Source organism: Osmerus eperlanus, chromosome 16 (assembly GCF_963692335.1).
Source record: "Osmerus eperlanus chromosome 16, fOsmEpe2.1, whole genome shotgun sequence".
NCBI lineage: Eukaryota > Metazoa > Chordata > Actinopteri > Osmeriformes > Osmeridae > Osmerus > Osmerus eperlanus.
This window is the reverse complement of record NC_085033.1, coordinates 9,822,310-9,850,106: the sequence shown is the minus strand read 5'-3', so window position 1 is coordinate 9,850,106 and position 27,797 is coordinate 9,822,310. Positions and strand designations below refer to the sequence as shown.

The window sequence follows — 27,797 nt, the reverse complement described above, 5'->3', positions numbered from 1 at the left end:
AAACTGATCCGAGTACTATTGCCAAAACTACTACACGTACCTGAGGATTTCTCAGCGTTGACCATGTGAGTTTTCCGAGAGATGGACAAAATACACGACTTCAACAGTGGCGCACGTCAGTTGAAATGGAGTGCTAGAACTTAGTGAACGTCTTGAAAAACTTGTGTTCACGTTCTGCTCAAGACACGACCGAATAAGCAACTAATTTAATTTCCTAGTAGTGATGTAGGCTACAACGTATCCCACGCATGCATCGACATGAGTAAAGGATACAACTTTTCGACACGGAGTTGAGTAGTGGTCTAAGGTGAGTACATGCACCGTAAACTATTGTGAATAAATTGATTAATCTTAATCATTCCAATACCAAGCCCAAGCAAGAATGTGTAACTATTAATTTGTTTCATGCCAGTCGATAGACAATGATCTGAACTGAAATGCACAACGTTAGTAATGGACCTTAAGACTTGATGCTTTAAATCACTTGAGTTGACTGCTTATTAGTTGTTTCACTGCAGTCTTGTCTTAGTAACGAATATTGTTTTGAAACAACCAGTTTAAATGTAAAGTGTAAATTCTAAGCCTAATGGAACGTCAAAGGCTTGTCTGTAGATCTCTTAAGAGTTTTCTCTTCATTCCATCTGCAACCCTGATTTATGTAATACAATTGGAATGACACAGCTATGCAGGGGGTGGAAAGATGGCGAGCTTATTGCTCTTCAGAGTTTACGATTACTTGTTTTTCTCTGGAAATAAAACGGGGTACACAACGTACAATTTTGATATTTTTCTGTGAGAGAATGAGTCATTTCTGCCCTCAGATTTCTTAAAACAGTAAACAACTGAGTCTTGCGTTGTATCTTTATGATTTCGATCAGTACCATTGTAAAGTATACATCTGAAAAACACGTATTTTGACTGAACCAGTAATGAAATTTCTTTATCTTTTTTTTCATTCTCAGCGGATCATCTGTCTTTTGAAAAATGTGTTTCCATGTGGTGCAGCAGGCTTTTTACATATTTTCCCTTAATTGTACATTACATGTTGGACAAGCCTACTAAAAGAGTAGGCCTATGTTAGGTAGTAGACTCCAAAATATTTATGTTGGCTAGAATATGGTTATTTTGCAACACCCTGGGGTGACACAACTGTGCTTTGTCTCTTGTAAGGGTAATTAAAACAAATGATCAGTGCCGAAATTCAAAACACAATCTAAAACAGATGTCGTTTTTTTAACAACTCACAAAATCATTAATGAAAAGGATCACAAATCAAATGTGCCATACAGTGTAATTCTTAATCATAATGGTGCAGGAACATGGCCTTTTCTGGATACCCCCGAAAATAGAATGTTAAATATTCATGTTTACTATTAGATTAACGAGTACAAAGGCAAGTCTTAGGTTTTTGCTTCGTTTGTAAGATTTGACTAGTTGAAAAGATGACTGCATTTGATGACAGAAATGATCATTGTCAAGTCAGTTATGTGTAACATTTAATACAGTTTTTGAGATGTCAGAATTTTTTTCTGAAAACATGATAAACACCCATCAATTGACATCAAACTAAATGGCACATTTCTGCAAAGTAGCAAATGTTGGGACACACACATAGAAAAGTAAACCATGCTCAGTGAAGAGAGCCAATGCAGAAAAGTACTAATATTTTCACTGGAAGTCATCTAACACTAACATGCAATCACAAAAAACAACAACGCTAAGAAGTTGAAGTCAAGATGAATGTGTTTTTGCTGAATAGATGAAGATGTATGGTACATTCAACTCTTATGTTTCATATTTTTCTCAGGGTAAAACTAATTTACATTTCAAAGTTTTATTTATGAACATTGAAAAGCCAGACCATTACATAGCGGCATTGATATGCTTTATGGATTGCAATATGAGTTAGCAGTAAGTCCTAGAAAGTAGCCTACAACTCAGTGGGGTGGAGTGTAGGACCCTTGGGAAGGGAACTGTGAGAGCAAACCCACATGCTGTAAAACTAGAATCATACTTTGTAGTTAAATTTCACTTAAAGTATTCTATCTTTAATCATTATTGGACTTGATATATTCTGTTACCTATAAATAACTTTGTAATCTATTTTCCAGATTCTTAAGAGGGTCATCTATCTCTCCCTCTGTCCCTACCTCCCATCATGTATAAGATTCTATAAAACCAGCTGATCACTCCTCCAGATCACTTGAGACCACAAATCCAGATTGTTATCCAATGCCTTTTTAAACCATAGCACTCCTATGACATCATGTTGAATTGAAATATGCTCCGGTGTATGACTGGGCTCAGTGGGTATAATATTACCAGTACTGTTGCCTCAAATGAGAGTGAATGTGAGTGGGCTGTGGAGTTCAATTGATTCCTAGTAGAAGATGTCATATATTGTCAAGATGTTGCCACCACCCAAATATTTACCCATTAAACATTGTGCAGTGTTAGCAACACAGCCGTAACTTGTCAAGTACATGGCTCATTTCGAACATAGCCTTATGAACTGAATGTCATTGCTTTAGAACAAGAACTTGCCTAGCGGTTACCTTGTGGCTTTGAAACAGAATAGAATTAGAACTGGACTCAAATACTCCGACCTTTTAGGCTTTAATTTTTCTGTACCTTGTACTGTCACAGAACCAAAACATCTATCTGGAGAATTGTATCAGAACCCTCAGATACACGTTGGACACAAATAACCTTGGGATCGGTTTTTACAGACAATCATACAACGCATCTCTTATTTCAAGGACTTGGCAAGCAGAAGGGGCACCCAATGAAGAGTCTATAGGTCCATGCAGGCCTTGTGTGTCTGTTCCTCTGGTCTCTACGTCTTGTGGTTTGGCTCTATTCACTGTCATTTCACTGGAATTTCCTGCCATCTGTACACAGTCGACATTTCTCACAGATTTGCACCTGCTTGTAAATGTCGAGGTCTGCCAGTGTAGTGAAGTTTGGATAGAGGTGTCGAGACTATGGATAGAGCCTGTGTCGAGTTTAGAAGGACACAGCAGACCAGGTCTGTATGGACAGAGGAGGTGTCCACTTATCTGTTGTTGTTGCTGTGTAATCCCTTTCTACTGTGACATTTGGGTCTGGCCTGGAACTGGCCTGCCCTCTGAGGTTTCATTCCTGAACAGCTCGTTGTGAATGAAGTCAGACTTCTGATTAGCAGCTCTGAGCCAAACACCTAACCGTGTCTGACAGTTGGCTGATGTGTGTTTGTGTGCATGCATGCATATGTTTGTCTGTGGTCAGATATATGTGTAAGCACAGCACTGTACGTCTCATACAGTGGAGTGTGCTCATTCAGTGACTGACTGTCCCAAGTAAACCATGTCAAACAGTTCCTGATGCGGATTAATGACACACTTGATGTGGCCATGAATGACTTCCAACTCAGCATTGAAACACACTTATTGGCTCAGTAATGGCAACGTTTTGTCAGATTTATAAACATTTAGCTTTGGTGTTACAGCGGCAGAGTACATTAGCTTCAGTATGGAGTATAAATATGGCACACATTTACCAGTATGTTCTTTCAAAACTTGATTGTTTATAAATCAGTTTGTTTGACTGCCAATTAGATCATTTTCATGCAGACTTGGATACACATACTTATTTCACTGTTATGCAAAACCTTTGTTGTAGAATAAAGAGTTGTATGTCAATCAAAAAGATAGAGTACGCTTTTATTTACAACTTACTAACATGCTACTAGCTTTACAAAATTTCAGATATACTGAGAATATGTTCTTGTTCCGAAACACAGTAAACCTGAATTATGCGAGTAGATTATACATTTAAATTGCCCAATCTAGCATTTGGCAGTGATTTTATGCTTATTGGATCTGGAATGGTTTGGGTATTCTCATCACTTTTTTTTGTAGCTTTTTTTCTCGTAGTTGTGTTGCAGTTGAACACACATTTGACAGGAATGCAAAAAAGGGGACAGATTGAAGGAGTACACATTTGGTATACATTTTGATAGTCCTGAACTGCCACAGCTGTGTTTAGCTTCTTCTTTTTTTATATACATCTTACATCACATGAAGTCTGCTGTCCAAATAGGGACTTCATGGCACACAGATTCTATCTCTTCTTTCCAGATTTGAACCAGAGCTGTCTTTTAAAAGACAGACCAAAAAAGCATTTTTTCCCATTCCTAGTAAAATGTATTTGACCATTAAATCATAGAACCTACTGTTTAGTTGTGATTCATCTGCATTCCAGTAGACAGTAACAGTTTAGTGAACTAAAGCCAATGCATCTGTTCCAGCAACCTGAACTCCTGTTTTTACATGGTTACTCATCGCACATGCTGAGTCCGTCCCTGTACACCACAACATTACCATGAGTGTTGCTCTGTGCTTGTAGACACATTTGGTGCTCAGCGGCCTCTCTAATTAGGATCTTAACCACATTTCCCCTGGATGGCCCCAATACATGATTCTGGTGTGGGGAACTTCAGCGATTTACTGGAAGAATCATAAAAGTGTAAACCAGAGCATACCAGGAAATGATGGGAATAACCTTAAACGTAGTGCCTCTATACTCTCCTAATGTTGATGTTGTGCTATTATCCGCTTGGGTTGGGTGTATAGGCATACCAGCGTTTTACTGTTTAGCTACAGAGTCACAGCCATGGAAGGTTTCTGACCTTCATAAAATAATTGATGAACATAAAAGCGACACAGAACACACAGCATCAATGCCTTACCCCCAACTTGGCCCAATGCACAGTAGAGCTACTGTGTAAGTGACGAAGACCTCTCAGAGACCTCGCTTTCCCAGCCTCATCTCTGTTACTGTAGGCTCGGTGGAGGGTAGTTAGTGATCTGGTCCATTACCCTCTCCTCTCCAGACTGGGTCCAGCAGTCTCATCTGGAGGAGGTTCCAGGCAATATGCCGTGGCACAAATGTCTGCCTGTTCCCCTGTCCGGAGTCAGGGTGGCCTCAACGGCTTCTTATAATGAACCGACCCCGTCAACCACTGGCCCTCAAAGAAAACCAAATATACACTAAGCACAGAGAGCCAAACTCAAACCCATTCTGATGGATGGCTGTTGACAAGGGTTTTCACTGTCCTGTTTGTTTGCGTAAAACTTTTGGCCCCACCTTTTGAAATGGTCACCTTGGTACATTTGCAGCAAACAGCTGTGGATGAAAGAAAGCAGGGGTCCGTAAAGGAGGGAATGTTGTGCTGTGTTGCACCGTTTACACTCCCATCAACTCTGCATTGAAGACAGGTCATACTGGTGGAGAGGAATTTGGTTTTGAATAGGAAAAGTTCAAAGTTATAGTTAGTTATAATATATGTTATTCATCCCTGTATACCATAGATGCATGTCCACTCTGAAGGTGAATGAGACTGTTATCAGACAACTGAAACCAATGTTTCTCAGATGAATATGGCTACCTGTTGTTTCTTCCATCCCTGTAGGACAGGGAGAGGACTAACATGGGTCCTCCGGACCTGGGTTCCCGAGATAGCCAGCTCACGCTGCCAGGCTTTGGCAGTGGGTTTGAGGACACAGAGGACCTCTCCCCGGCTCTAGTGTCTCCAGGAGGATTCTGTCCCCCGGTGCCGTCAGTTCATCCAGGGAGCCTGGGTATGTGCTGTGTCCCCAGGGCTTCCCTATCTCTAACCTCCTTAGGACTGGACCTCACCACCATCCTCTACTCGTCCTACAAGGCAGCAGGGTCCCACATCAACAGAACGCTGGGAACCCCAAAACTTGAGAACTACCACCAGCCCACAACTGCCTACTTGGTTTCCACTTCCTCCTCCTTCTCTCCCTCCTTTTGTTCCCCCTCCTCCTCTCTCTCCCCTACTTCTTCACCGACGTCCATATATTTTCCCTCTTCCTCATCAGAGTTTCTGTGCTCTGGCTCCTCGATGTCCCTTATCAAAAGTGCTCCATTGCAGCAACAACAGAAGCTTCCGGTGGAGTATCACACAATTGAGCCCCATCTGAAACAAGAGCCTGCGGATGAGTTCCCAGCCTGTGGGGGTGAGCTGTTTCAACTTGACCACCAACAAGGGGAGCTTTTCCAGTTCAACCACAATCTGGAAAAGGAACAGAGTCTTGCTGTCACTACACCCTGCAGGAACAGAACCTGTTCACCGCTCGAACCCAATAGGCTCCCAGGGCCCCCCAGGGAGGGCATCATAGATGACCAACAGGGTCTATCATGCCGCTGGATTGACTGCGGCGCCGCCTACAACCAGCAGGAGGAGCTTGTGAGGCATATCGAGAAGGCCCACATCGACCAGCGTAAAGGGGAGGAGTTTGCCTGTTTCTGGGCAGGTTGTGTCCGACGCTATAAGCCGTTCAACGCCCGCTACAAGCTGCTAATCCATATGAGGGTACACTCTGGAGAAAAGCCCAACAGGTGCATGGTGAGTCTTGCTTGTTCTAGTGCGTGTTGCTAATGTCCGGCATGACTTATCCATTTATGATGCGGGCAGGTTTAAATCCTATTAACTTCAATGGAATTATATTCTGACCTCAAGGCACAGTCCAGACAGGGCTGCTACAGTTATGGTGAGGCTGTGTCTGAATGAAAGAGGGATGGTTCTTCCAAATGGTTTCCTTGTCTGATGACAGCTTTCCCTTACTCATGCATGCCAGGGGAACAAACTGGCCGTAGGCTGCAAGCTCCATAAATGGAGAATACTACCATACGCACAGAAGGATCAAGACATTAGAAGAGCAGTGGTCTGAATATCAATATCTAATACAGGTCTACATGTAGTCAGATGATTGATCTCCTCATGAACCTATCAAGACCAGATGTATATATACAGTAAACAGTATATATACTTTACTGACTCACTCCTAGCTGACTTGTTTCAACCAATATAATCATACTGTGATCCACCCTGAAGGCATCATGTTGTATTTTATATTGTACAATAATCCATTTAATGACTCATGATTCAAAACATATCCTTAGTGATTATTGTCGGGTGGAAACCATCTGTCCTGTGGTGACCTTGAGTTCTTGGCCAGACCAGACTCTGAGATAAAGGGTGGAGGCGGAGTCATTGTTTCTTTTCCCTCTCTAACGATTACACTTCAGTCACCAAGTTGTATCACCCATTGATATTTAATATAGGGAGTGCTGGAATAAACTTTCACCCATGGACCAATTTCATATGAAATTAAATTAGTTCATTAAAGGGCCTATTCTAAGAACGACCTGTAAATATTAACTTGGAGTTTAGCCACCTGACAGATTAATAAGATTAAATAAACACTAAAAAGCATCACCACAGAAACGACTTATTAGCCTCGCTTGAATAACTTACATAAAACCATGCTGTGGAAGAGGTAATTTAATTTCAAAAAGTTGTTGAGCCAAAACCCCCAAATTAAGTCATACCGATTGCAACGACGGAAAATGAATGTGTCTTATGAATAAACTCTGTGTATTTTAATGAATTCTTCTGGTTTACCACCACATAAAGTCAGACCCCAAATCAGGTCTATTATTCAGATTATAAACAAGTGCTTAGTAGGTATTTTGTAGTTGCTCTTGAAAGACCGAACCATGTGTATCCTCGTAGTTGTCAGGATCTTGCTAACTCTTTAGATTTAAATAAGTGTCCCATTCAGTGTGTTGGACCTGGAAAATAATGGCAAAAAATCCCACTTTCACTACACTGCACAAGCATACAGAGATAAATTATGTGATGGCACGGAAACTAAGTACATCAAACTATTAAATCTGAGGGCTTATAATAAACTGTTTAATTTTAGCAGGCAGCAATGGTTCAGCCTTTAAAACTGTAGTAGACATGGGCTGATGTAACAGGGAAAGATTTTTTATTTTATTTGAAGCCAGTAGTAGTATCAGGCAGCAAACCTGAGTGTAGTTCACCCAAAAGGTCAAGTGACAAAGATGTCTGGAAGCTCAGGAGGCATCTCTTCCTGTTGTAGCTGTTTTGATTGAAGGCTTCGTTAGCTTGCAGGTTGTGATGAGGAACCCTTCAGCCTGATTTGCAGGCTAACAGATCCTAAACATTGTTGAAGTCAATTGGGTGGATGACATTTATCGACTCATTGGTAAGACCAATGACGTGGTAAATCTAGGAAAGAAAAAGGTCAAATGTTTACGCAAGCCCAATATATAACTTGTTTGAATACCATTTCAGACAAATGAAATATTGTGAAACATCTCCCGTTTTTACAGTATGTGGTTGCTATTTAGTGGAGTAAGGTACTATCAGGAACAGCCCTGTATCTGTCTGTGAGCCATCTGATAGAGTCTTGCCTGCTGAGTATGTTATTACTTTCTTTTACTGGCGCGTGTCCAAGAGCAACGATTTTACCAAACCTACCACAGCCTTCTGGAACACTTCTCTCCTCTGTGTGTGTGTGTGTTTGTGTGCGTGTGTCTATCTGTGTGTGTGTCTATCTGTTTGTGTGTGTGTGTGTGCATTACACAGTTTGAAGGCTGTACCAAGGCTTTTTCCCGTCTGGAAAACCTGAAGATTCACCTGCGGAGCCACACAGGGGAGAAGCCCTACGTCTGCCAGCACCCCGGCTGTCTCAAGGCCTTCAGCAACTCAAGTGACCGCGCCAAGCACCAGCGCACTCACTTGGACACGGTTAGCACACTTTTAGAAGCTGCATACACCATACTATGTGTGTCCCTTGATATGTGTGCTGACACTTCGTTTCGCAACTCTCCCAATCACTCTTTCTCTGAATTTATTTCTTGCATTCCCTTCCTGTAATTCACTTTGTGACATGCAATAAGTAAAGATATCACACAGACGCATGTTGAAACATCCAGCTAGAACGTGCTGCTCTGTTTTCGCTGCTCCATCCCAGAAACCACAGGGCTTTTATTTACTGCCGCTGCAGAGCAGAGGACCTTAGGAGTAATCCAGGAAAACAGATATCCCCTTTCACTTTAATGACCAGGGATAATATGTGGCCACTGCAAGGCACTCAACTGGTGTTACGATATGTGGCATTGAGTATTTTGGTGCCCATGTGTGGGTTTTACACCAGCAAATAAAGATTTGGCAATCGACATCTGATACATTTGAATTCTTGAGTCAACATTTGGTGAAATTTTACAAAGCAAAATTTTTTAAACTCATGATTCAAGATTTTGAGTAAATTCTTATGTATTATGTTTGAAATCAAACTCCTCTTTTAGAGACTGACCAATTTTTTTTAGCTTCTTTTAATTTTAATTTTGACTTGAATATTCTATTATCCTTTGTCATGACATATTAAACACGTTTTCTTGCCCTCTCTTTGTATTGTCCTCTCTTTCCACTTTTGCCCTGATTTCCCAGCTGAAAGGTACAGTATACAGTTAGCTTCACCTTCCGCTATACAGCATATTGTGTAAAATATTAACAATAAAAAGATTTGCTACTTTATACATTGGTGTGCTAAAGTAACTGGTGTATATGGAATATGCTGCTTTAGCTTTGTGATACCCTGTCCCTGTCACACACCTGTTTTTCTTTCTTTCCTTTTCCTCTGTTTGTTATTGTTTGTCACTCTATCCCATAATCCTGCCCTTGTCCTGGTGACATTCAGAAGCCCTATGCATGTCAGATCCCAGGGTGCACCAAGCGCTACACGGACCCTAGCTCTCTGAGGAAGCACGTCAAAGCGCACACTACCAAGGCACTGCAGGACCGTACACCCAAGGTACTGACACTGACACTGAGACAGAGACTGCGAGAGAGACAGATACATTTATGAAAAAGTAGGGGGATGCAGGTGAATGAGACAGCGAGATTAACATGAGCACAAAGCTATGGATGGATGAAGACAAACATGTGGAAAGAAAAGAGTTGCGTATGTATGACAGTGAAAATAAACGGTTAAATTCAGCACATCATTTTTTTGCTTGTTCTTTGGATGTCAGAATAGGAGGTCTATTGTTCTACTTGATCTGGGGCTGTATGTGTTGTTCAGCACATGAGCAATGCTGAAGCCCATGGGGTATTCCTATGCCTGGCGTGTTTTAAGCAGAAACACGTGTGTTTGTATGTTGTGACATCGCTAATAAACTGTGGACTGAAGTAACCTCTGTAATGCTTGAAGAAACCTTCAAATGTCAAACAGGACTTCATCAATGCAACTACTTGCAGCTTGTGCTTCTTCAAAGAGGTGTGTCACCTCTACTAAACTAATTTTTTGGGTTAAAAAAAACATTCCCTTGGAGATTTCCTTTGAGAAAACCAAATGTTTTGTAGTCTCCAGGGGATATTCCGAAAGCTCTGAAAATTGAAATGGATTATTTTTCAAAATTCTTTGTTTTAAAATTTTATTTGGCTTGCAACATACTTTAGTATTCTTTCATGATGTTCTGTCAAAATGAGAACCAGTCCCTGTTGAGTAACATGAGGGAAAAACCCTTTCCAGTGTATTTTAATGTACTGTGTGACTTGAAACCAAAGAATGTGGCATCACTGATAGCACACTTTGATACATATTAGTATTTACTCTTCATACACAGTGTGTGTTTGGGCAGGTCCAGGTGCCATCCCGACCAGAGTCCAATATTCTGAGTGAGTGTCTGGCCAGACAGCATCGCCACAGTTCCCTTCACCATTCTAATGGGAACGCAGGCTCAAGGTCCCCTCTCCCAGGCTTGGAGGAGTTCACAGGTGTGTTCTTTAGAGAGAAGCAGTGTACATAATTATGGATATTCCAGAGTGTGTTATCTCAATCTGTCAGATCCTGAAAACCATTCATGCTTGGAAACGGTTACCATTTGACACTGATGCTGTTATAATCTTCTCCCTTCTTTCTCTCTTTCCCACTTCTTCCCTCTTATGCCTCATAATACGAGAATATACCTTGTCTAATTAAAAGGCACTGATTTGTGGGCACTTTGGCTCTCTCTTAGACAGTACTGCACACTCTCCAAGAGGGTTTTGCAGCCAGACTTTTTTCTTCATGTTGAATGGTTGAACCCAGCTCAAAAAGCTGTCAGGTGCATTGAGGCTGTGCTGGCAGAGGACTGACAGGAGCGTCCAGGAGAGCTGTCTATTCCTATTACCTCAAACTACTCGCAGTTATACCCAAACGGCCTGTGGGGGAAAGCCTTCCTACTCCATAGAAAGAACTCTGCTTATTGAAAGAGAAACAAGCATGCCAGTGTTTAACATTAAGGATCCTTCAGAGAGAAGCCTCTGTTCTTATCAACCACAGCCAGTGTACTTCAGTCTACCATGTTACGTATGAACAGCAATATTGCCATTTGCAGTATCTAAACCGATCAGCTTTTATTTCTTCTTTCCAGTGAATTACTATAGTAATATAATCTACATTACAAGTGATGCTGCATTAGAAGTTTCAAAGCATAGTGTTTTTGCTGTTTTGATGTGTCTCGCTTGTCTTTCAGGCTTATACACTGTGTCCAGCATCTCCAATAAGAGAGCTGGTTCTGGGCCTGGCCCTCTCACTCTAGACCCATGTTATAGACTCCAGGGACTGGAGGGATGCTTTCGTGCCAACAGCCCTCAACATGACCCATCGTCAATGGACACCCAAGGAGAATTCAAAGAGGGGTAAGCACAACTAGCATTACCAGATACAGGTAACAGTTTGCTTTCTATTCCAGCTCTATCGAGAATTCTTAATTTTTACAGAAATCATAATTTGTCTCAGTTAACAGGAATCTGACACGCACTGACAAGATGCGGGACATAAGGAACTGCTTCATTTAACAATAATATATTCATCTTCAGGACTTTTTGTTGGACAGAAATGCCACTGATATGTGCTTATGCTTGCTTGAACGGGACAACAAATTTTATCATCAGAGTTTGCAGCATGACTTTTTGGGGAAACTGCTTATTGGGTAATAGGCCACATTACATGCACGGTTAACTGTGAAGCATTCTATCTAACCCAGTGAAAAGTATTATTGAGATGTTCAAAAAGACCCAGTTTAATACTTTAGGGCAACGGTCTGAAGAGAGTCCGCTTACTGTGGCTTTAAATTAAGTATCTGCTTTTTTGCCGTTTTTTTGCAGTTGGAGACATTCTGCATTAAATAGTAGTATATGAAGATAAGAAATTACAGAAATGTATTATGGATTTTATACTATTATGTAATAAGCTGGGAATTTGTACTGTACCAGACTGAACAACACGGTCAGACACGGTTCTGTCATGTTTTATTGTATACGGTATGACTAAGTTACTCTGTTTACCTTGATATCTGTTGTATCACATGCAAATATGAACCAGCACCAGTTTAAATCTGTGTACAATCTGCCTATTTATATGTGTATGTAGACGCAGGATGTTCTAGAATCCCTGTGGAACCTATATGATTCCCTGCCAAAGCCAACAGCAGAAAAGCACTTGTTTTTCCCCAAACGGTTTAGTAAGACATTAAACATTTGAAAGTAAATTATCTTTGCTTTACAGTGCGCCAAGCATTAGGCTCTGACCTCATAGCCCACTGTGTATTTACTCTGGCTGAAACTAGGCATTTTAAGTCCTTTTAATTATTTAATGCTGCTGGGATTCAGGGGCCCATGTTGAAATGTGTCCGTCAGCATGTATTTGTGATGTGCGGTGTTTGTGTAATCTGTGGTGGAGGGAAGTGTACCAGGGCTGGTTTTAGGCCTGGAGATCCATTAGAGGTAAAACAGGGATGTGTCTTAGAGGCTCCTTCATACCAACACAGTGGAGTGGCTGCAGCCTTTTGATCGACATGGACATGGGTACTGGGGATACAATCTGAGATAACCATCCAATATAGTAGCATATTGGCACATAAAAAAGTGGTGCAATCATGTCATCAACTTAGACCTATGGATCAATTACTGATTAGACTGGCCACATGATCGGAGTGTGCAGTGAGCTTCATGATGAAAGGGAATATCGTGCCCAGTGAAGTTGGATACAGATAAGAGACATACACACACGCACTTTATCAACAATTCCTTAGTCCCCTTAAACTACTCAGTGTCTGACAGGAGGGCCATAAACTTGCATTGGTAGTTATAGTTAAATATAACTTGGAATTTGTTAGATAGCTAAGTTTGATTTTACACAGGCCATGGAGGATTTCTCTCATTCCTACTGACGACTGTGTGGGAAGGCAGCTGGCAGTGGTTAGCTAGTGATTCACTGGCTCTTGAGTGGGGGGTGGGGTGGGGGGGGGGGGTCAGTTGTAAAAATATGAACAGTGTAACTGTTTCCTGAGTTTGTGCTGACAGATATTCCCGTAAGACTGCTCTCTCTATCTCTCTTTCTCTCAATTTTTCCTCACTTCTCTTCTTGTCTCTTCTTTTCTCTTCTATTTTATCCTCTGTTGTTCCGCTCTATCTCTCCTCGTTCTCTCTTTCTCGTTCACTCTCTTCTTTCTGAAATCCCTTACAACTCAGTATGGGCACCCTGACCACAAAGGATAGAATGAGCTTGCAGACCACAGAGCACATTGCTCAAAAATCATAGCAATGTGGCTGCAACATTGCAAGAATTTAAAGTGCTGGAACATATTATATTGCTTTGAGTTCAGGTCAGATCTACGTGAGCTGGATGATCATTCTGGATCAGCCATGCGGAATTCAGAGAAGGTTTGGATTCTTGGAGCTCACAGTCATAATGGCACAGTGATGCATGTTTATTTCAACAGTCTTAGTATATCAAAGCACACCTTGTTTACATAACCTCAATCAAATACTGTTTTATTCCCTAGCCAACCCACAACCATCTGTGTATTATATCAGCATTGGTGGAAAAAAGTAGAAGTGATTCAATTGAGTTTTTACTGTATTTTCCCATCTAAAACATTGCCTGTGAAATTTAAGGTGATGTCTTTGCACTTAGGGAATGGGAAATAAAACAAGCTTGGGAACCTAAATGATAGATATGTAAAGAAATCTCCAAACATTTGCTTTTTATAGCTAGTCACATCTGAGAATGGGGAATCTCTGTGCCAGTAGACGTCAGTATCACTGACAAGTTCTGGCTTGTTTATGAACCCCACTAAAACCCTGCTTGCAGCAACCAAGGCCATCTGCCCCCCAGGCACCAATACACTACAGCATCCAACAGAACTCGCAAGCCCACATGAAATTATTAGTACATGCTCTTTGAAGATGAGAAACTCCAATCGGAATACCAGACTGGCTGTTTAAGTTGCGTATCTCCTTGGAGAGCAATTCCCTTTGCCTTCATTTTTTCAACTGGACTCCACTGAGTCACACGTTTCCATGTTGAGTCAGAGTTGTGTGTGCACAGTCAGCACATTCTTCCTGTGTAGTGATGGATACTGCTCCACGGAAGTCTCCGGTACAACCCCCCTGCCCTGCTCAACATCCAGTGTGTTTTATTGGGATACATGACCAGGATCATTGCAACTTTGTATTTGGTTTTCGTCCTTTTTTTTTAGGTTGGTGCCCCTGTATGTGCCTGAGTGTTTGAGCCCTGTGAGGACCCCAGCAGACTGCCCCCCAACGCCTGACAGGTATAGAGTCTACCCCCACCACCAAGACCTGCTGTCAGAGCCCCCAGGTACTCCTACTCAGTCGACCGTAAGAGTCTAGTGCTAGCATATGTCTTGACATGCTCAACTGATGTATCACACAGATGGCATCCTTCTCCCCTCCTCTCCTATCTCTCTTGTCTCTCCCCTTCTGTCTTACCAAGGCTGTCGTTACGGGGAGGAGAAGATGGTCCCTTCTATGAACAGTGGAGCTTTTGATCAGAGCACCTATTCTGTACACCCCTCAGTGTCGCCCTCTGCAGGTTGGTCCACAGTATTCTCTACATCTTGACAAATGATATTAACAGGGGTTAACCAGACCCATTAGACTACAAATGGACTTCTTTAACCCCACTTTGCATCCAAGTGTTTTGCTTCAAACCAGCCAAAAACAAGCACTCTCACTCGCAACTAAAATGTAATGTTCTCCTTTACTTTAGGCTTTGACTTGGTGCAGGACCTCCAGGGCCAGACAGGAGGGGGCCACGCCTTCTCTCCATGCCCAGACCTCTACCAGGCAGGAGGGTTTGACCGCTGTCTCAGTCAGATATACTCTCTCTACTTAGATTCATGAAGAGGGGAGCCTATAGAATCCAACCCAGACATTGCTGTGATCCGGATGATCACACTGCCCGAACTGAGGTTTACCTTGCTTGATGGGGATCTATGGGTACTATGTGGAGAGTACCAGAGACTGGACTGAGGACTCCAAATGGCAGGGAGGATCCAGGGATGCATCTCATAGCATCCCTGGATCCAGGCAGTGTGTCTGTCTCTCCCTCTATGTCTATAGTCGCTATCTCTCTGTTTCTGTACTCCTGTAGCAAAGGATTCAGGAATTGTGTGTGGCATGTCTGTGTGAGGGGGGGGGGGGGTCTTTGTTTACATTTCTTTTATTGTGTACACATTTATTTTCTTTTTTGACTGTTTAACAGTCATATCATGCAGAACATGTTTACATTTCCCAATAATCAAATAACTTGTTTTTAAAATGTAGGCCTATCATTGGTTACCACAATTTTCACCATTCTTGTGTAAAATGTATTATTTTAATTGTAATTATATTGTTTGTCTCATTGTAAGTTGATGATGCAGAGTGAATGATGCAGCAGAGTGAAACAACATTTTAAATCGAGGTAGGATATTTCGGTTGTAATTAGTTGTATATACCTTCTCCTACACTGCCATCTAGAGGTTTAAAGTAAAATATGTTCTGTCCAGGCAGTTAGTTGAAATGACAGTATCTGTGGGGAGTGCTTATGCAAACAAACTTAAAAATTACTTGGTTGATTTTTCATTGTTTACTTTTGCTTTTGTTGCTTTACAGTATTAATGGTTACACAAACCTTTTAGAAAAATGTGTATTATTTCATGATAAGACAAATATCTGCATTGTATTGTATGCAAAGTCCTTTCAGTTCTAGAATACAGGTATATTGTTTATGACTATGACAGCATCATGAACAGTTTTCATGCCTCTCAAATTGAAACAAAGATGGCATTCATAATGGTATTCACCCACTGGAATGTACATTGTGCTGTCACACAGAAAGACAATATGCCTGCCAACAAAACAGGACCAAGTCCAGCATTCACTCTTCTCCAACACTCACACTCTCAACATTCCTGTTTGGAAGGTAGGTAATTTCCAACGGCATCACACAGTATCGTCTTGTAGAATGTGGTAGTTGACAAGAGGTACTGTATATTAACCGTTAGTCAGAGAAATGTCACATCATCTTGGGACTCCACCCAGCACCACTGGGCATCGTAGCCCAAAAGCATCTCACAAGAAGGCACACTCTGTTCCTTATCTTCCGTGTTGCTCGCAGAAGCCCTCAGAGTCTCCTCAGGGAGGCTGCAGTGAGCCGTCCCAGTTTCTCCTGTCTGGACCTGGCCCCCTCCTGCCACGCCTCTTCCCGTGTCCCTAGAGAAGACCGTTCTCTTAGATTCTAATCCTGTCCACTGTGGGGCCTGTTGTAGTGGATCCTGCTGGCACAGCTGTTTGGTATTGACTGGGTGGGTGGTGGTGGTGATACAGGGGCTAGTGCTGGGCCATATCTGACCAGAACCACCTGTAGAGAAGCAGAGAGCCAAATCTGAGGGAGGTCTCTTGTCGGGGGACTTGTCAGTAGTCATGTTGAAGTAGCTGTGGCTAGAGCAGACCCTGTCAGGTTCTTGCTCTGGTTCTTTTCTGGGCTTGGTTGGATCCTGGATGCCCGTCAGGGTCGGGCTTGGGCCCTCCCCAGGGGACATGCCTGGAGCTGAATCTGCAAGGCTGCACTGGCTGCCTGTCGGGCTGCTGCTGGCCAGGGTACCCTGCTCCTCCAGCAGCCAGCGCACAGCCTCCATGCCCTCATGCACCACCACCAGCTGGCGCAGGATTTGCACGTCTGCAGCCCGCAGACACTCCTGCAGGGCGCGGGCAGGAGAAGTATACAAAACAGCAGTTTAAAATGACAGAGGGATGGAGCAGAGAAGAAATTAGAGGTTTGTCACGCATGAAGGAGAATTAGTGGATGATGAGAAGGAGGAGGGGAGGGATGAGAAAGTGGGGCATGAGGGCAGAGGAATGTGGAGATAGAATGTAGAAAATGCTTGAGAGAGAATGAGAGAAAGGGCAGGGTGTGGTGTAAGAATAACTGTCAATGACTGACATGATAAACAAACACTTGCAGGTGAAGTGGCCGTTACTAATACTACACCCTCTAAGACGCTCTGGATAAGAGCGTCTGCTAAAAGACTACATGTAATACAGTATATGCAAGCACCTGCGGTGGGATAAACCTAAGCGAAAAACATGGCAACAAAGAGCAATGGTTAGCTCCCAATAAGTTGTAAACTGTTATGATATTTAATAGCTTTCACTCACACCAGGCAAACACACCTTCAACGTACACGTTATATGTGGGCATAACATGTGAAATAACAAAGGAAATGCTCACCATCTCGAATTTCAAATGATTGATCTTGTCATTTAAACATTCTCCCCCAGTCCCGTTTTCTTTCATTTGAAGGCATTCCGAACTCTCCTCTGTGCGACGCGCAGCATCCTTCATCCATCTCAAAATGACATTTGGCGTTTTCGTCCCAATTTTGTTTTCAAACTCTTTTAATTCTGGAAACGAGTTGTAAACGCTTTCTTCTTCCATTATAAAAACCGATCTACATGAATAACACAAATTGGACTAACTGTTGATAGGCTACAAGGGATGATACAATTCGTAAATAGTTGTCTAAGCAATGTGAATAAACATAAATGGGGAAAAGTGACATGCAACGCCAAGCCGCGTATCAATATAGCCTACAGGTCAAGCTAAAAGCACGTTTAGTAAACTTGCAAAAGACTCATGAGCGTTCCGTTCCTGAAAAATCCACGATCAACCAGCGCTCTATTGAAAACAGCTTTTCCAAATGGAGAATGTCGATGGCCAGGTGAGCAATGCAAAAAAAAAGTTACTGGATGTTGCTAATTGCATAGCCTGGTTTGTACAAACATTACCCTTTGCTGTAGTCTGCCCGTGTAAATACAACAGCTCAAAGGCTGAAACTTCCACACACCCTCGGCACAAAAGTAGGAATTCCGTTTATGTCAATGGGAGGTAGTCAAAAAACATAACTCAACTAGTGCGCAATTATCGGGCGCTGACGGGCATAAACAATGTAACATGTATACAGGCCTATGGAGATTTAATAACGGTTTACTCCTTTAATTTGTATCTACGTATCAAACCAATCCATATCACGAACATCAAACGCGGAATGGAGAGTCACTAATGTGGTGCATTGTCATGACGTAATGACTAGTTAATTAACTGACGTCTTTCAAGAAGTCTTCAATGAGAGGGCGCGAGAGCAATGGAGAGCAAAAGGTTCCTGGGGGCTCCATTCGGGAAGCAGTCTACAAGGTTCAAAAACATTAATAAAAGTGATTTCATATTTTTAAAGAACGTCATAGTTATAGAAAAAGTAGTATGTACTAAAACTAATGATTGTAAAACTAGCAAATGTTTGCAAACCTTTACTGACTTACATTTTCTTGTAAGGTTTGATGTTTCAGTAGTGCACCCATCCACAAATAAAACTGGATCCTTCTCTGAATTCAGCCACTACAAGAAGCTGATAAATAAACAGGTAAATATAAAACATGTGGAATTATACACTTTTCAGTAAGTAAAACTGTAACCTTAGACAACCACCTGCCATCACCCAGGCATTCTAAGAATAACATAAAAAGTTAGGATTGTTGTTGGACGTGTCATAATACAAAGTCCATCCCTCTGTCAGGAGCGTGAGCAGGGACCAGGTAAGTTTGAGGTGGCCACAGGGAGCCAGAATCCACAAGTAGGGGTGCAGCATGCTAAGGGGCTTGGATGGAGCAGAGTGCAGGAGAAACCCCAGCAGACTCAAATCCCTAGCATTCTCTACAGGGACGTATGGCTGGCCAAGCATCAACTGGTGAGGGACTCTCTAATAGACACAGTTATTTATAATACTCTACCATGTTGCCCTACATGGCTGCAATGGTGCCACAGAAATGAGGGCAACCGTATTCAGACCCCATATTTTGAGGTTAGACCCAATAGTTTGTATTATGACTGTGAACTATAAGTCATGAAGTAATTTTGTGAATGGAGCTTTGTACTGTCATGTTAATCTCAGAGTGTCATGCCAGACAAAGAGCAGTTATAGAATTTCACATCGATATGCGGTTTCATAATATAGAAAACCAAGATGGGCCCTGGGAAGTATAACATTCCAGACTTCACTGAGCTCCACAACAGGAAACCACTCAGCGTGAGAGGAGTGTGTGACAGTAGGGAGGAGAGATTCAAAGCCTACACAAAGGTACCTAAGACCACCAGCAGAGGGAGACTTGTACCAGCACACCAATGGGCGTTAACCTGTAGGGATGTACTGTAAGTGAATTAGAACCAGAATACCTTTGTCTTCCACAGAAACCAGCAGTGGGACCAGGGTCTTATGGTAAGGGAGGCATCCCTTCTGCCCTGCTTGATGAGAAGAGGAGGATGCCAGTTGGAACTTGTCCAACCATTGACTTTAGCGCTGGGGTTGAGCGCTTTCCAGAGCGCTTAGTGGTGAGTATCCACATAATCCCCAAGGATTGCTTAACTGTAGTCAAATATACTGTCATTAAATTGTAAACATTTGTTTTTGTCATTGTCCAGGATTCTGGCTTGTATCCTGGAACTTATAACTTTAAGAGTTTCACTGAGCTCATCCTAAACCACAAAGTCAGTAAACGAGGACCTTATGACCTGTTCAGCGCACAACGGGAAAATCCAATTATCTGTGGATATTTTTCTTCCCCGGTAACACCTAATGATAAAAGAATGCTCCATCAACAAAAGTTATAATGGAACTGCTGGTGTAGTATGCCCAAATAATAATTTATTTCATACTCAATTGAAAGTTAAAGATTCATATTAGAGCAGATTTGACCTTGACGTCTAGCCAGTCTGTATATGAGGCTCTGAAGACCACTTGATGGGCTGAATATAAATAACTGGGTTACTTTGCTGCCGTGTCCTAGAAAAATGCCCATATGAATCCAGGGACCTTTTATGAGCCTGCCAAGGCCATTTGCGAGGACCTTCAGAGGCCAGAGAATAAACTCAAGGGCAAATTCAGGATTACAGATCAGTATCCCGAGCAAGCTAGAGAAGTAAACTATGCTCCCTTCTTCCACCACCATCACCTTTAATATTACAATTATATAGATAGTTACCTTATGCTATGGTGTTGAACTGTACCATCTGACCTCACAAATACACATCTACCATCAACCAACCGACCATCCCAACAGAAGCATTCTGGTCCTGGCTTGTATGAGCCGTTTCGTTTACCTAAAGTGGAGAACCGCAACCCTCCCCCATTCCTGTCCTCCACACCTCGCATCACCAAGAGGGTTGAGAGGCTGATGCAGGGCAACTATGTGAGTCATTACCTTCCTCAACTGTCCATTTTCTTTCCTTCTAGAGAAGATAATCCCCAGGTGAAGGGGTTGGATCAGAGGACAAATGACACAGATATTTTCCTCTTTTTGCATCTTAAATTAAACACAACACATTTAACAGATTAAATGTGCTTACTTTGTTTGTAGTTTGTTGTAGATGTAGTGTGATGTATGATTCTATACCATGCCTTTTGTTTATGTACTGTTGATGTGGTTAAATAAATCACATCCCGTGTCCTATCCTCCCCTCCAGACCACGGTTGGTGTTGGGTGTTACAACCTGGTTAAGAGGCAACCCCCAACGAGTCAGAGGACCTCCAACTTCGGCTACCGCTACATCTTCAAGTCTCGCACCCCCAGATACCTGCAGAACCTGGATCAGGACAACTACAACCAGTGAGACACAGCCTCAGTTCTCTCTGTGCATATCCTGTACACTTACAAAAGATTTGCAATGTGAACTGATACATCCCTTGCATTTCTTCTTGCCCATGTCTCCCACCCACTCCCACCATACTCATCTCTCTCTCTCTCTCTCTCTCTCTCTCTCTCTCTCTCTCTCTCTCTCTCTCTCTCTCTCTCTCTCTCTCTCTCTCTCTCTCTCTCTCTCTCTCTCTCTCTCTCTCTCTCTCTCTCTCTCTCTCCCTCTCTCTCTCGCTCTCTCTCTCTGTCTCTCTCTCTGTCTCTCTCTCTGTGTTTCAGGGAGAAGCTGAAGCCCAGGAACATCCCCACACATTGCAGGGTTTACTTCCGGCCACCAGATCAGGCTGTGAAGACCACAGTGTCAGATTCCTGGAAGTAAGAGGGTTTTAGTCCCTGCTCAACCTTTAGCAGAACCTTTTGTTCATGCTGGTCCCCTCCTTTCCCCAGTTGGATGACTAAAGCATGAGGATTTTAAGGAAATAAATCATATTGAAGGACATGTGAGCAAATGGAAACTGGCATGTTGTGTTTTCAACAGCCAGTGGATGGCAGCAAAACTTTAGGACCGATTCTTGTGAACAGTAATACCGTTTTTCTCGATTGCTAAGACACATTTCTTGAAACATTCACCCATTTTCTCAAAACTGTAAACACAAAACCTCATCTTCAAATACTATTTAAAAAACCTCTAAATCCTTTTGCAAAATGAAACTTTCGCCTCAAAACAGTTTTACCTGTGCTCAAAATCAAACTTTCGCCTCAAAACAGATTTACCTGTGTTAAAAATCAAACACTGCTCTCAAATCATAAACAAAGTGATCAAAATGATATACACTATCAAGCAGTCAGTAAACAATACACCAAAAAATAGAAAACACATAGTTCTCAGGGAGAAGTATATTACATTTTTACGTAAACTCAAAACAAATTTCATATTTATCCGTCATTGTCTTTTGATGAACGAAAACATGTTCTATCATAGTAACTCAAAATTGATCAGAAATTACTACTTTGCTTTGCTCTTTGCAATTTTCTTTGTTCTTGGTACAAGGAGGAGAAAGAACAAAGAAAATTGCAAAAAATCTCACATCTCACAAACTTGTCCTTTGTCTCTGTGATACTGTAATTCTTGTTCTTTGTTGATATGAACCTGCAACCAGTCAAAATCTATTGAGCAGTCAGTACTGTTACTGTAACAAATGGAAAGCACAATGTTCAGGGCCATACAATTTGTTCATTGTACAGTATGTTGTTGTTATTGTGACTGTCAAGGCATTTATGACGAACCACAGAGACCAAGACAAATTTCCCTGAGCAGGACAATAAAGTTCATCGTATCGTATACAGCCTACAATGCACTGTACTACAGTATACAATACTGAAAGTGACAAAAATCAAAGGAGTAAACATGTGATCAATGTGCTTCTTCTTGTCTTTGGGCTGGGTTAGGCCAGATCACTTTGTCGACATCACAAGCAATATTTTGTAATATTGTGTTTTACCATGTGAAATGATTTAAGGTATTGACAACAGACAAGCACAATTATCTAAATGAGTTCAGGCAACTGAGAACTTTGTTCAGCCAATGGGTTTTAGTGTTTTAGCAATTGAGAAAAACTGTAAAGATGTATTTCATGCCAAGTAGGCTATTTCATGAGGAATACTGTAAGTTTAAAATGCAAATGTAAAAACAATTCTGCAAGCAGACCCACTGATTTGATCAGAGATAAATATGTTGTAATTATATAATGGTGCTATGGACATGTAATGATGTTTACTAAAATGACAATTTTTCTAATTGCATTGTTATATGGCATTCCATTAAATACATTTAATGTTACGTAAAGCCTGAAGTACCATCCACTGTGATTGTGTGGCTCTGAAAAATGTGGGATACTTGAAACTTTCTTCCCCAATTTCCTCAGAATGAAACAAGCTACAGTTTGAAGGGGGTTAGTCAAAGTGGATGTAAAAGCCTGGTTGTTGGTACCACAGGGGATTGTAAAATGTTGCCTTCTCACTGGCATGTTTTCAGGGCGTTTCAAGGTGACCTCAAGCTCAGCATTACATGAGGTAGAGGATACCCATAAAGATATTGCACACATATTTTTTATGAGTCAAGGAATCTGGTTTCGAGTTTTAGGAAATCGTAAAGTTAAACAAATACAAAAAATGTGGTCTAAATGTTGATGTAATTGAAAGACCACTATTATGCACAGATAAGGTTTAACTGTTGCTGTCAGTGCAGTTAAGTTTGATTTGTGGTTCAGGAATCATAAAATGGGTGTGTTGGTTATTTGGGGAGTAACCCAGAGTTTTTGCCAAACTAGCTGAAGCATGATGAAATGAAGGGCTCTGATGTAGAAGAAACTACAACTGAATGGATACTGGAAAGGGAGGCTCTCTTTGTGTCCTGGGCTAATTTGTTAATGCTTCTTTGGATAGAGAAGGGGTGAGGTGTATTTTACGTGCAGTGAGTCCAGGGTCAGATAAACATGGCATTGCAAATGAGGCCACTGGGCCAGGAAATCCTCCTGAGTCACATGATTAGTGAAAGGCCCCTCTAGCAAACAAAGACCGGGGGGGGGGGTTAGACTTTTATGGCACAATTAGGACAAAACTGTCAGCAAGCAGTTTAAGGTTCCTAGGCAATGTGAACACTCAAGTGTTGAGATTTCCATATGAAAAATACTAGGAACAAGATATTAACGGATAGTTTATATTTTGGGGTAGAAAACTCTGAAAACTGGGGGAGGTTGAGCAAAGGTGTATATCAGAAAGAGATAAGCATTTTTTATAGGCAACTTTGGAACAAGAGTATTTAATTTAAGTGATGACCTGAGCCAAACACATGTTTGGAGTTAGAGGCCTACAGAGACAGTAAATGATTATAGAAGCACATATGGCCGATACTGAGAGAATATTACAAATAGTTTTATGTTGATTGTGATGTTTATTCAATCATGGCATTCGAAAAGTTGAGCCTGTTGTCACACTCCATATACAAGATAATTAAAAAAGGAGGGAGACAAAGGGAAGACATCAATATTTACAGTATGGCATAACAAGAGACAGCTTTCCAACAAGACCAATTCATCGAAAAGAATAACAATCATCTCAACAGCCCTTGCAACATCAGTTTCTTTCAACATTCGTACATCAGCAGCATCTCCCTGAGTGCTTCTAAGTTCATGAGCAGAGTTGAACTGCACAATCCAAATCCTCTGAGCTTCTCTGGCCTCTATCTCTCAGACAGCTGGCTTGTCTGTGGATTCCTCTCACGTAAGTGTTGTTGACTCAATAGAGGAGCGAGGCAGGGAGCTAGTACGTCTAATCAAGTGCCTGATAGGAAAACCCACTGGACCCCAGCATGTCAGAGGTCACCAGGGCCAGCGTTCTAAGCACATTAACATTCCTGAATAAACAACCCCGGGGAATGTTATTGTGGAAACCTTAAACAGGATTTTCCTCCCAGAGCCCAGGAGAGAACGTTCCAGCACCCCTCCAGCCCCGCTGCAGAGCCCTGGCCTAGCAACCAGCCAAGGGACCTTGTCTTCATACGTGCCTTTGCTGCATCACAATTCTAAACACTTTACCCATAAACGCACACTTCCTCCCCACATTTTATAAGAACAGCCAAGTGCATACTTTAGAAGAAAGAGTGGTTAGGTGAGTCAAAAAGTGAGACAAATGACCTTTATCGTTCTTCTGTGTTCCATTGCTTTCTGTATCCCTTTGTAAGCATGTCAACCACTCACCATGAAACTGAATTACACAGCCAGAAGGAAGATCCAAATTTACTGCTATATAATAGCAAGCCCTTCTGCAATTTGCTGTGTGTGTTTTCCCATTTGCACTGATGTTGTTATTGCCAAACTACTTACTGGAGGAGGCTCGGCTTATGGAAGGTTTGCCATGTTAGATAGTGGTAGCACTGGCAAGGATTGGTGCTGTCCAGGTAGGAGCCAGATCCAGACATCCCACTGTGAATCATGCATTCCTGTTGGTGGAGGTCATCGTCAAGGGAGAACTCATGTTTCAGAAACGCTTTATGATTATGTGACATTTTGCTGTAGCTAGTGTGAAAGATTTATGTTTTTTTTCTAACTCCCATTGGCTTCATGAAGTTCCAATAATTGATAATACTCCAGAGGCTATCTGCCTCAGAGTTCATGATGGTTGTGCTGATGAAGTAAAGCGAATGAGGTCAAATTCCATTTGCTATTTGCCAAGAAAAACACAAGTCTGACTGAGACCGAGACTGGTACCTGAGACTAAAGTAAATCAAACAGAAGGAAAGGTCTACATTCTCCTCTTGTCTGGTTGTTCCTCCTGCCTTTCTTCTGTCTGCCTCTCTTTTGTTTCTGCTTGAAAACATCAGTGGACCTTGAACAGAGATCTGTGGTGAACCCTTTTATGTTTCGGCTCATTCCTCACCCAGAAAAAAATAATTGTGTTTGAGCATGTACAGTGGCTAAAAGTGTCAGTGATGATGCTAGCCACAGATGCCCTCCTCCTACATGCTGCCAGGATGATCAGACAGACACTTTACTGGAGGGATGCAGCTATGCTGTCAGCAAAGGGCTGGTAGGGCCAGGTGACCATATGGAGAACATCAGAGCTGCACTGTTTGATGAAGTCAATGTTTGTGTTCAGTCAGCAATATATTCTTCTTGGAACCTTTCCCATGGGGCTCCTTCTTACACATATGGAGGTAATTTGTTGAAATTCCTCAGCAGAGAAAGTAAAGCAGGGGGAGAATGGCCTTGGGATTTGGTTTTGGAAGTCAAGGGAGGGGCTGGGTTGGGGTTGGGTTGGGGTCTGTGTCCACAGGGGACCTTGCGGTTCTGTGCAAAACAGTTTCAAAGGATTTTAGTGAAATGTTACAGTGCACTGTTGCATGAGGCATAGATAGAAAATAGGAATAGAAAAAAAAGAGCCCAAAATTAAAGAACACATGAATGTACTTTTCTGTTGTGCATTGCTACATGCAGATTTATTGTTTCACTTCAACAGGAAGGCCGTAGCAATGTTAATGATTTCTGTTCAGACCACAGGTTACCCACCCTCCATGCAACACCAAGTCGTCCAGTTGGTTTTACATTTTACATTTAGTCATTTAGCAGACGCTCTTATCCAGAGCGACTTACAGTAAGTACAGGGACATTCCCCCGAGGCAAGTAGGGTGAAGTGCCTTGCCCAAGGACACAACGTCAGTTGGCATGACCGGGAATCGAACTGGCAACCTTTGGATTTTCCAGCCCGATTTCCTCACCGCTCAGCCACCTGACTCCCTGTTTTAGTCACTGTGATGCAAGGACAGCCTCCATATGCAGCACTCAGCAGACACGTTTGCATTAGCCTGGACAGCTCCCCCTAAATACCCAAACAGTGTCAACAGAACCTGCCATTACAATCAGCCTAACCATACTCAGTTCTCATCACACGTTTAGTAGTTAAACATTCAAGCTCATGGTCAGAAAGGGCGTGTTTTAGCTGGGTATTGACTGGAGAAAAGGCTGAGATAGAGGAGAGTTACTCTCCCCCAGTGTTTACATTCTCTACTGACGAAGGAGAGGAGACGGAATGAGTTACAGCTGCAGGCCCAGTCCATGCTGACGTCTGGGTTTATGGCAGCTTAAGTGTATATGCATGCTGATATGAGGGTGTTGGTGAGCCGATGTTGGTGATGCTGATATGGGGGTGTTGGTGAGCCGATGTTGGTGATGCTGATATGGGGGTGTTGGTGAGCCGATGTTGGTGATGCTGATATGGGGGTGTTGGTACAGACCAAGTAGAAGAGTGAAGATCCACACGAAGCTTTGACACTGGTAAACTCCTTGTGAGTGTGTGCGTGTATGTGCATACACTTTTGTGCAGCCCAGTAATGGTACTGGAATTCACTACTCAGTGGCAGCCAAATGTGTGACCTTTCAATTTATAATTAAGAGGTCAGATATCAACCAGGGCACTGGTGGGTGTGTCTCCTTCCCTTTCAACATCTCCCCTCTGTTAACCCTCGTGCTGCCTTCGGGTCACATGACCCAAAGGTTCATAACGAACCATCGTTGTGTTTACCCAATTTTACCCAATACAAAAACAAATTAAAATAATTTTCTTTTAACCTTTGCAATGTGGGGGGTCTGAGACAGCCTAGCTGTTAAAAGAAAATGCTTCACTTTGTCTTTGTATGCGGTAAATTTGTCGCAATACGACGGTGGGTCACAATGACTGATGGGTCAGAATGACCCGAAGATAACACAAGGGTTAAGGGGATGAATCACCTCAGCGTCAACAGCTCATAATGTCAAGTGGCATCAGACCTTAAAAGGAAAACAATGATGCAAAGTAAACTCAATACATAGTTCAGTCAACTAGACTCATTGGTCTTTTACTTCCAATTTTTTCACTGACTATCTTTAGAGATGACGACTATGGCACCTTTTGTAATTACTGTAATATGTTCCACATTCCAAATTGAAAATAATTTCAATCGACTGCCAAAATGACAGCTCATACATTGTAAAAAGGCAAGTCCAACAATGGCTCAACGTCTCTCACTAAGTCTTGTTTGTTTGTGTGAGGGGAAAACGAAACAGGCACCTAATTTCTAACACGTGTGCATTATTGAAGCACAGCAATGCATACCAGGGCCCTTTACACAAACAAACAAGAAACATATATACAGTGTGTTGTCACTTCAATCAAGTTGACTTCAAAGCAACCACAAAACTGCCACAGAGCCAAGTGCATGTGAGGAATGCTTCCAGTGCAGAGTGAAGCTGAATAACAGACTTTTTGCAAGTGCTAAGATGTTGTGTGAAAATTGAAAAACTAGCTACTAAAGAACATAAAAGGAATGTCATTATTAGAATGCTCAACACGGCTGTTGAACAGC

At 42.1% G+C, this 27,797-nt stretch overlaps 3 protein-coding genes across 4 annotated transcripts; 2 read left to right on the top strand and 1 right to left on the bottom strand.

The window, feature by feature from the left end:
• The first annotated feature begins 61 nt into the window (after positions 1 to 61).
• Positions 62 to 15,949, top strand: LOC134036769 (zinc finger protein GLIS1). Of its 2 annotated transcripts, none has more exons than XM_062481845.1 (9): positions 62 to 307; positions 5,453 to 6,412; positions 8,465 to 8,626; positions 9,579 to 9,692; positions 10,522 to 10,657; positions 11,398 to 11,563; positions 14,407 to 14,528; positions 14,664 to 14,762; positions 14,940 to 15,949. In XM_062481845.1, exons 2-9 carry the CDS (start codon positions 5,471 to 5,473, stop codon positions 15,071 to 15,073), a joined length of 1,875 nt encoding a protein of 624 aa, XP_062337829.1. In that variant the 5' UTR covers positions 62 to 307; positions 5,453 to 5,470; the 3' UTR covers positions 15,074 to 15,949. The 2 variants fall into 2 exon arrangements, with proteins under 2 accessions (XP_062337829.1, XP_062337828.1); XM_062481844.1 differs by having other exon boundaries at positions 10,507 to 10,657.
• Positions 15,695 to 18,272, bottom strand: LOC134036771 (leucine rich adaptor protein 1-like). Its single transcript, XM_062481847.1, has 2 exons — positions 17,445 to 18,272; positions 15,695 to 16,911 (listed from the first exon to the last, which is right to left on the bottom strand). The coding sequence occupies exons 1-2, from the start codon at positions 17,649 to 17,651 to the stop codon at positions 16,219 to 16,221; spliced, it is 900 nt and encodes a 299-aa protein (XP_062337831.1). The 5' UTR covers positions 17,652 to 18,272; the 3' UTR covers positions 15,695 to 16,218.
• On the top strand, positions 17,910 to 21,640 carry LOC134036770 (ciliary microtubule-associated protein 2-like). The gene is made up of 10 exons (XM_062481846.1): positions 17,910 to 18,407; positions 18,546 to 18,633; positions 18,787 to 18,957; positions 19,225 to 19,347; positions 19,458 to 19,598; positions 19,689 to 19,832; positions 20,054 to 20,185; positions 20,327 to 20,455; positions 20,730 to 20,872; positions 21,179 to 21,640. The coding sequence occupies exons 1-10, from the start codon at positions 18,358 to 18,360 to the stop codon at positions 21,276 to 21,278; spliced, it is 1,221 nt and encodes a 406-aa protein (XP_062337830.1). The 5' UTR covers positions 17,910 to 18,357; the 3' UTR covers positions 21,279 to 21,640.
• The last annotated feature ends 6,157 nt before the right edge of the window (positions 21,641 to 27,797 follow it).

What these genes read in the sequence shown, in the direction of transcription:
- LOC134036771 (XM_062481847.1), bottom strand. Translation starts at nt 17,651, where the DNA reads ATGGAAGAAGAAAGCGTTTACAACTCGTTTCCAGAATTAAAAGAGTTT. An exon ending in ATCATTTGAAATTCGAGATG is followed by an intron (nt 16,912 to 17,444) that starts GTGAGCATTTCC and finishes CGCGCCCTGCAG; the next exon opens with GAGTGTCTGCGGGCTGCAGA.
- LOC134036769 (XM_062481844.1), top strand. Translation starts at nt 5,471, where the DNA reads ATGGGTCCTCCGGACCTGGGTTCCCGAGATAGCCAGCTCACGCTGCCA. An exon ending in AGCGCACTCACTTGGACACG is followed by an intron (nt 8,627 to 9,578) that starts GTTAGCACACTT and finishes GGTGACATTCAG; the next exon opens with AAGCCCTATGCATGTCAGAT. An exon ending in CAAGGAGAATTCAAAGAGGG is followed by an intron (nt 11,564 to 14,406) that starts GTAAGCACAACT and finishes CTTTTTTTTTAG; the next exon opens with GTTGGTGCCCCTGTATGTGC.
- LOC134036770 (XM_062481846.1), top strand. Translation starts at nt 18,358, where the DNA reads ATGGAGAGCAAAAGGTTCCTGGGGGCTCCATTCGGGAAGCAGTCTACA. An exon ending in GTGGATATTTTTCTTCCCCG is followed by an intron (nt 19,833 to 20,053) that starts GTAACACCTAAT and finishes GCCGTGTCCTAG; the next exon opens with AAAAATGCCCATATGAATCC. An exon ending in ATCCCGAGCAAGCTAGAGAA is followed by an intron (nt 20,186 to 20,326) that starts GTAAACTATGCT and finishes CCATCCCAACAG; the next exon opens with AAGCATTCTGGTCCTGGCTT.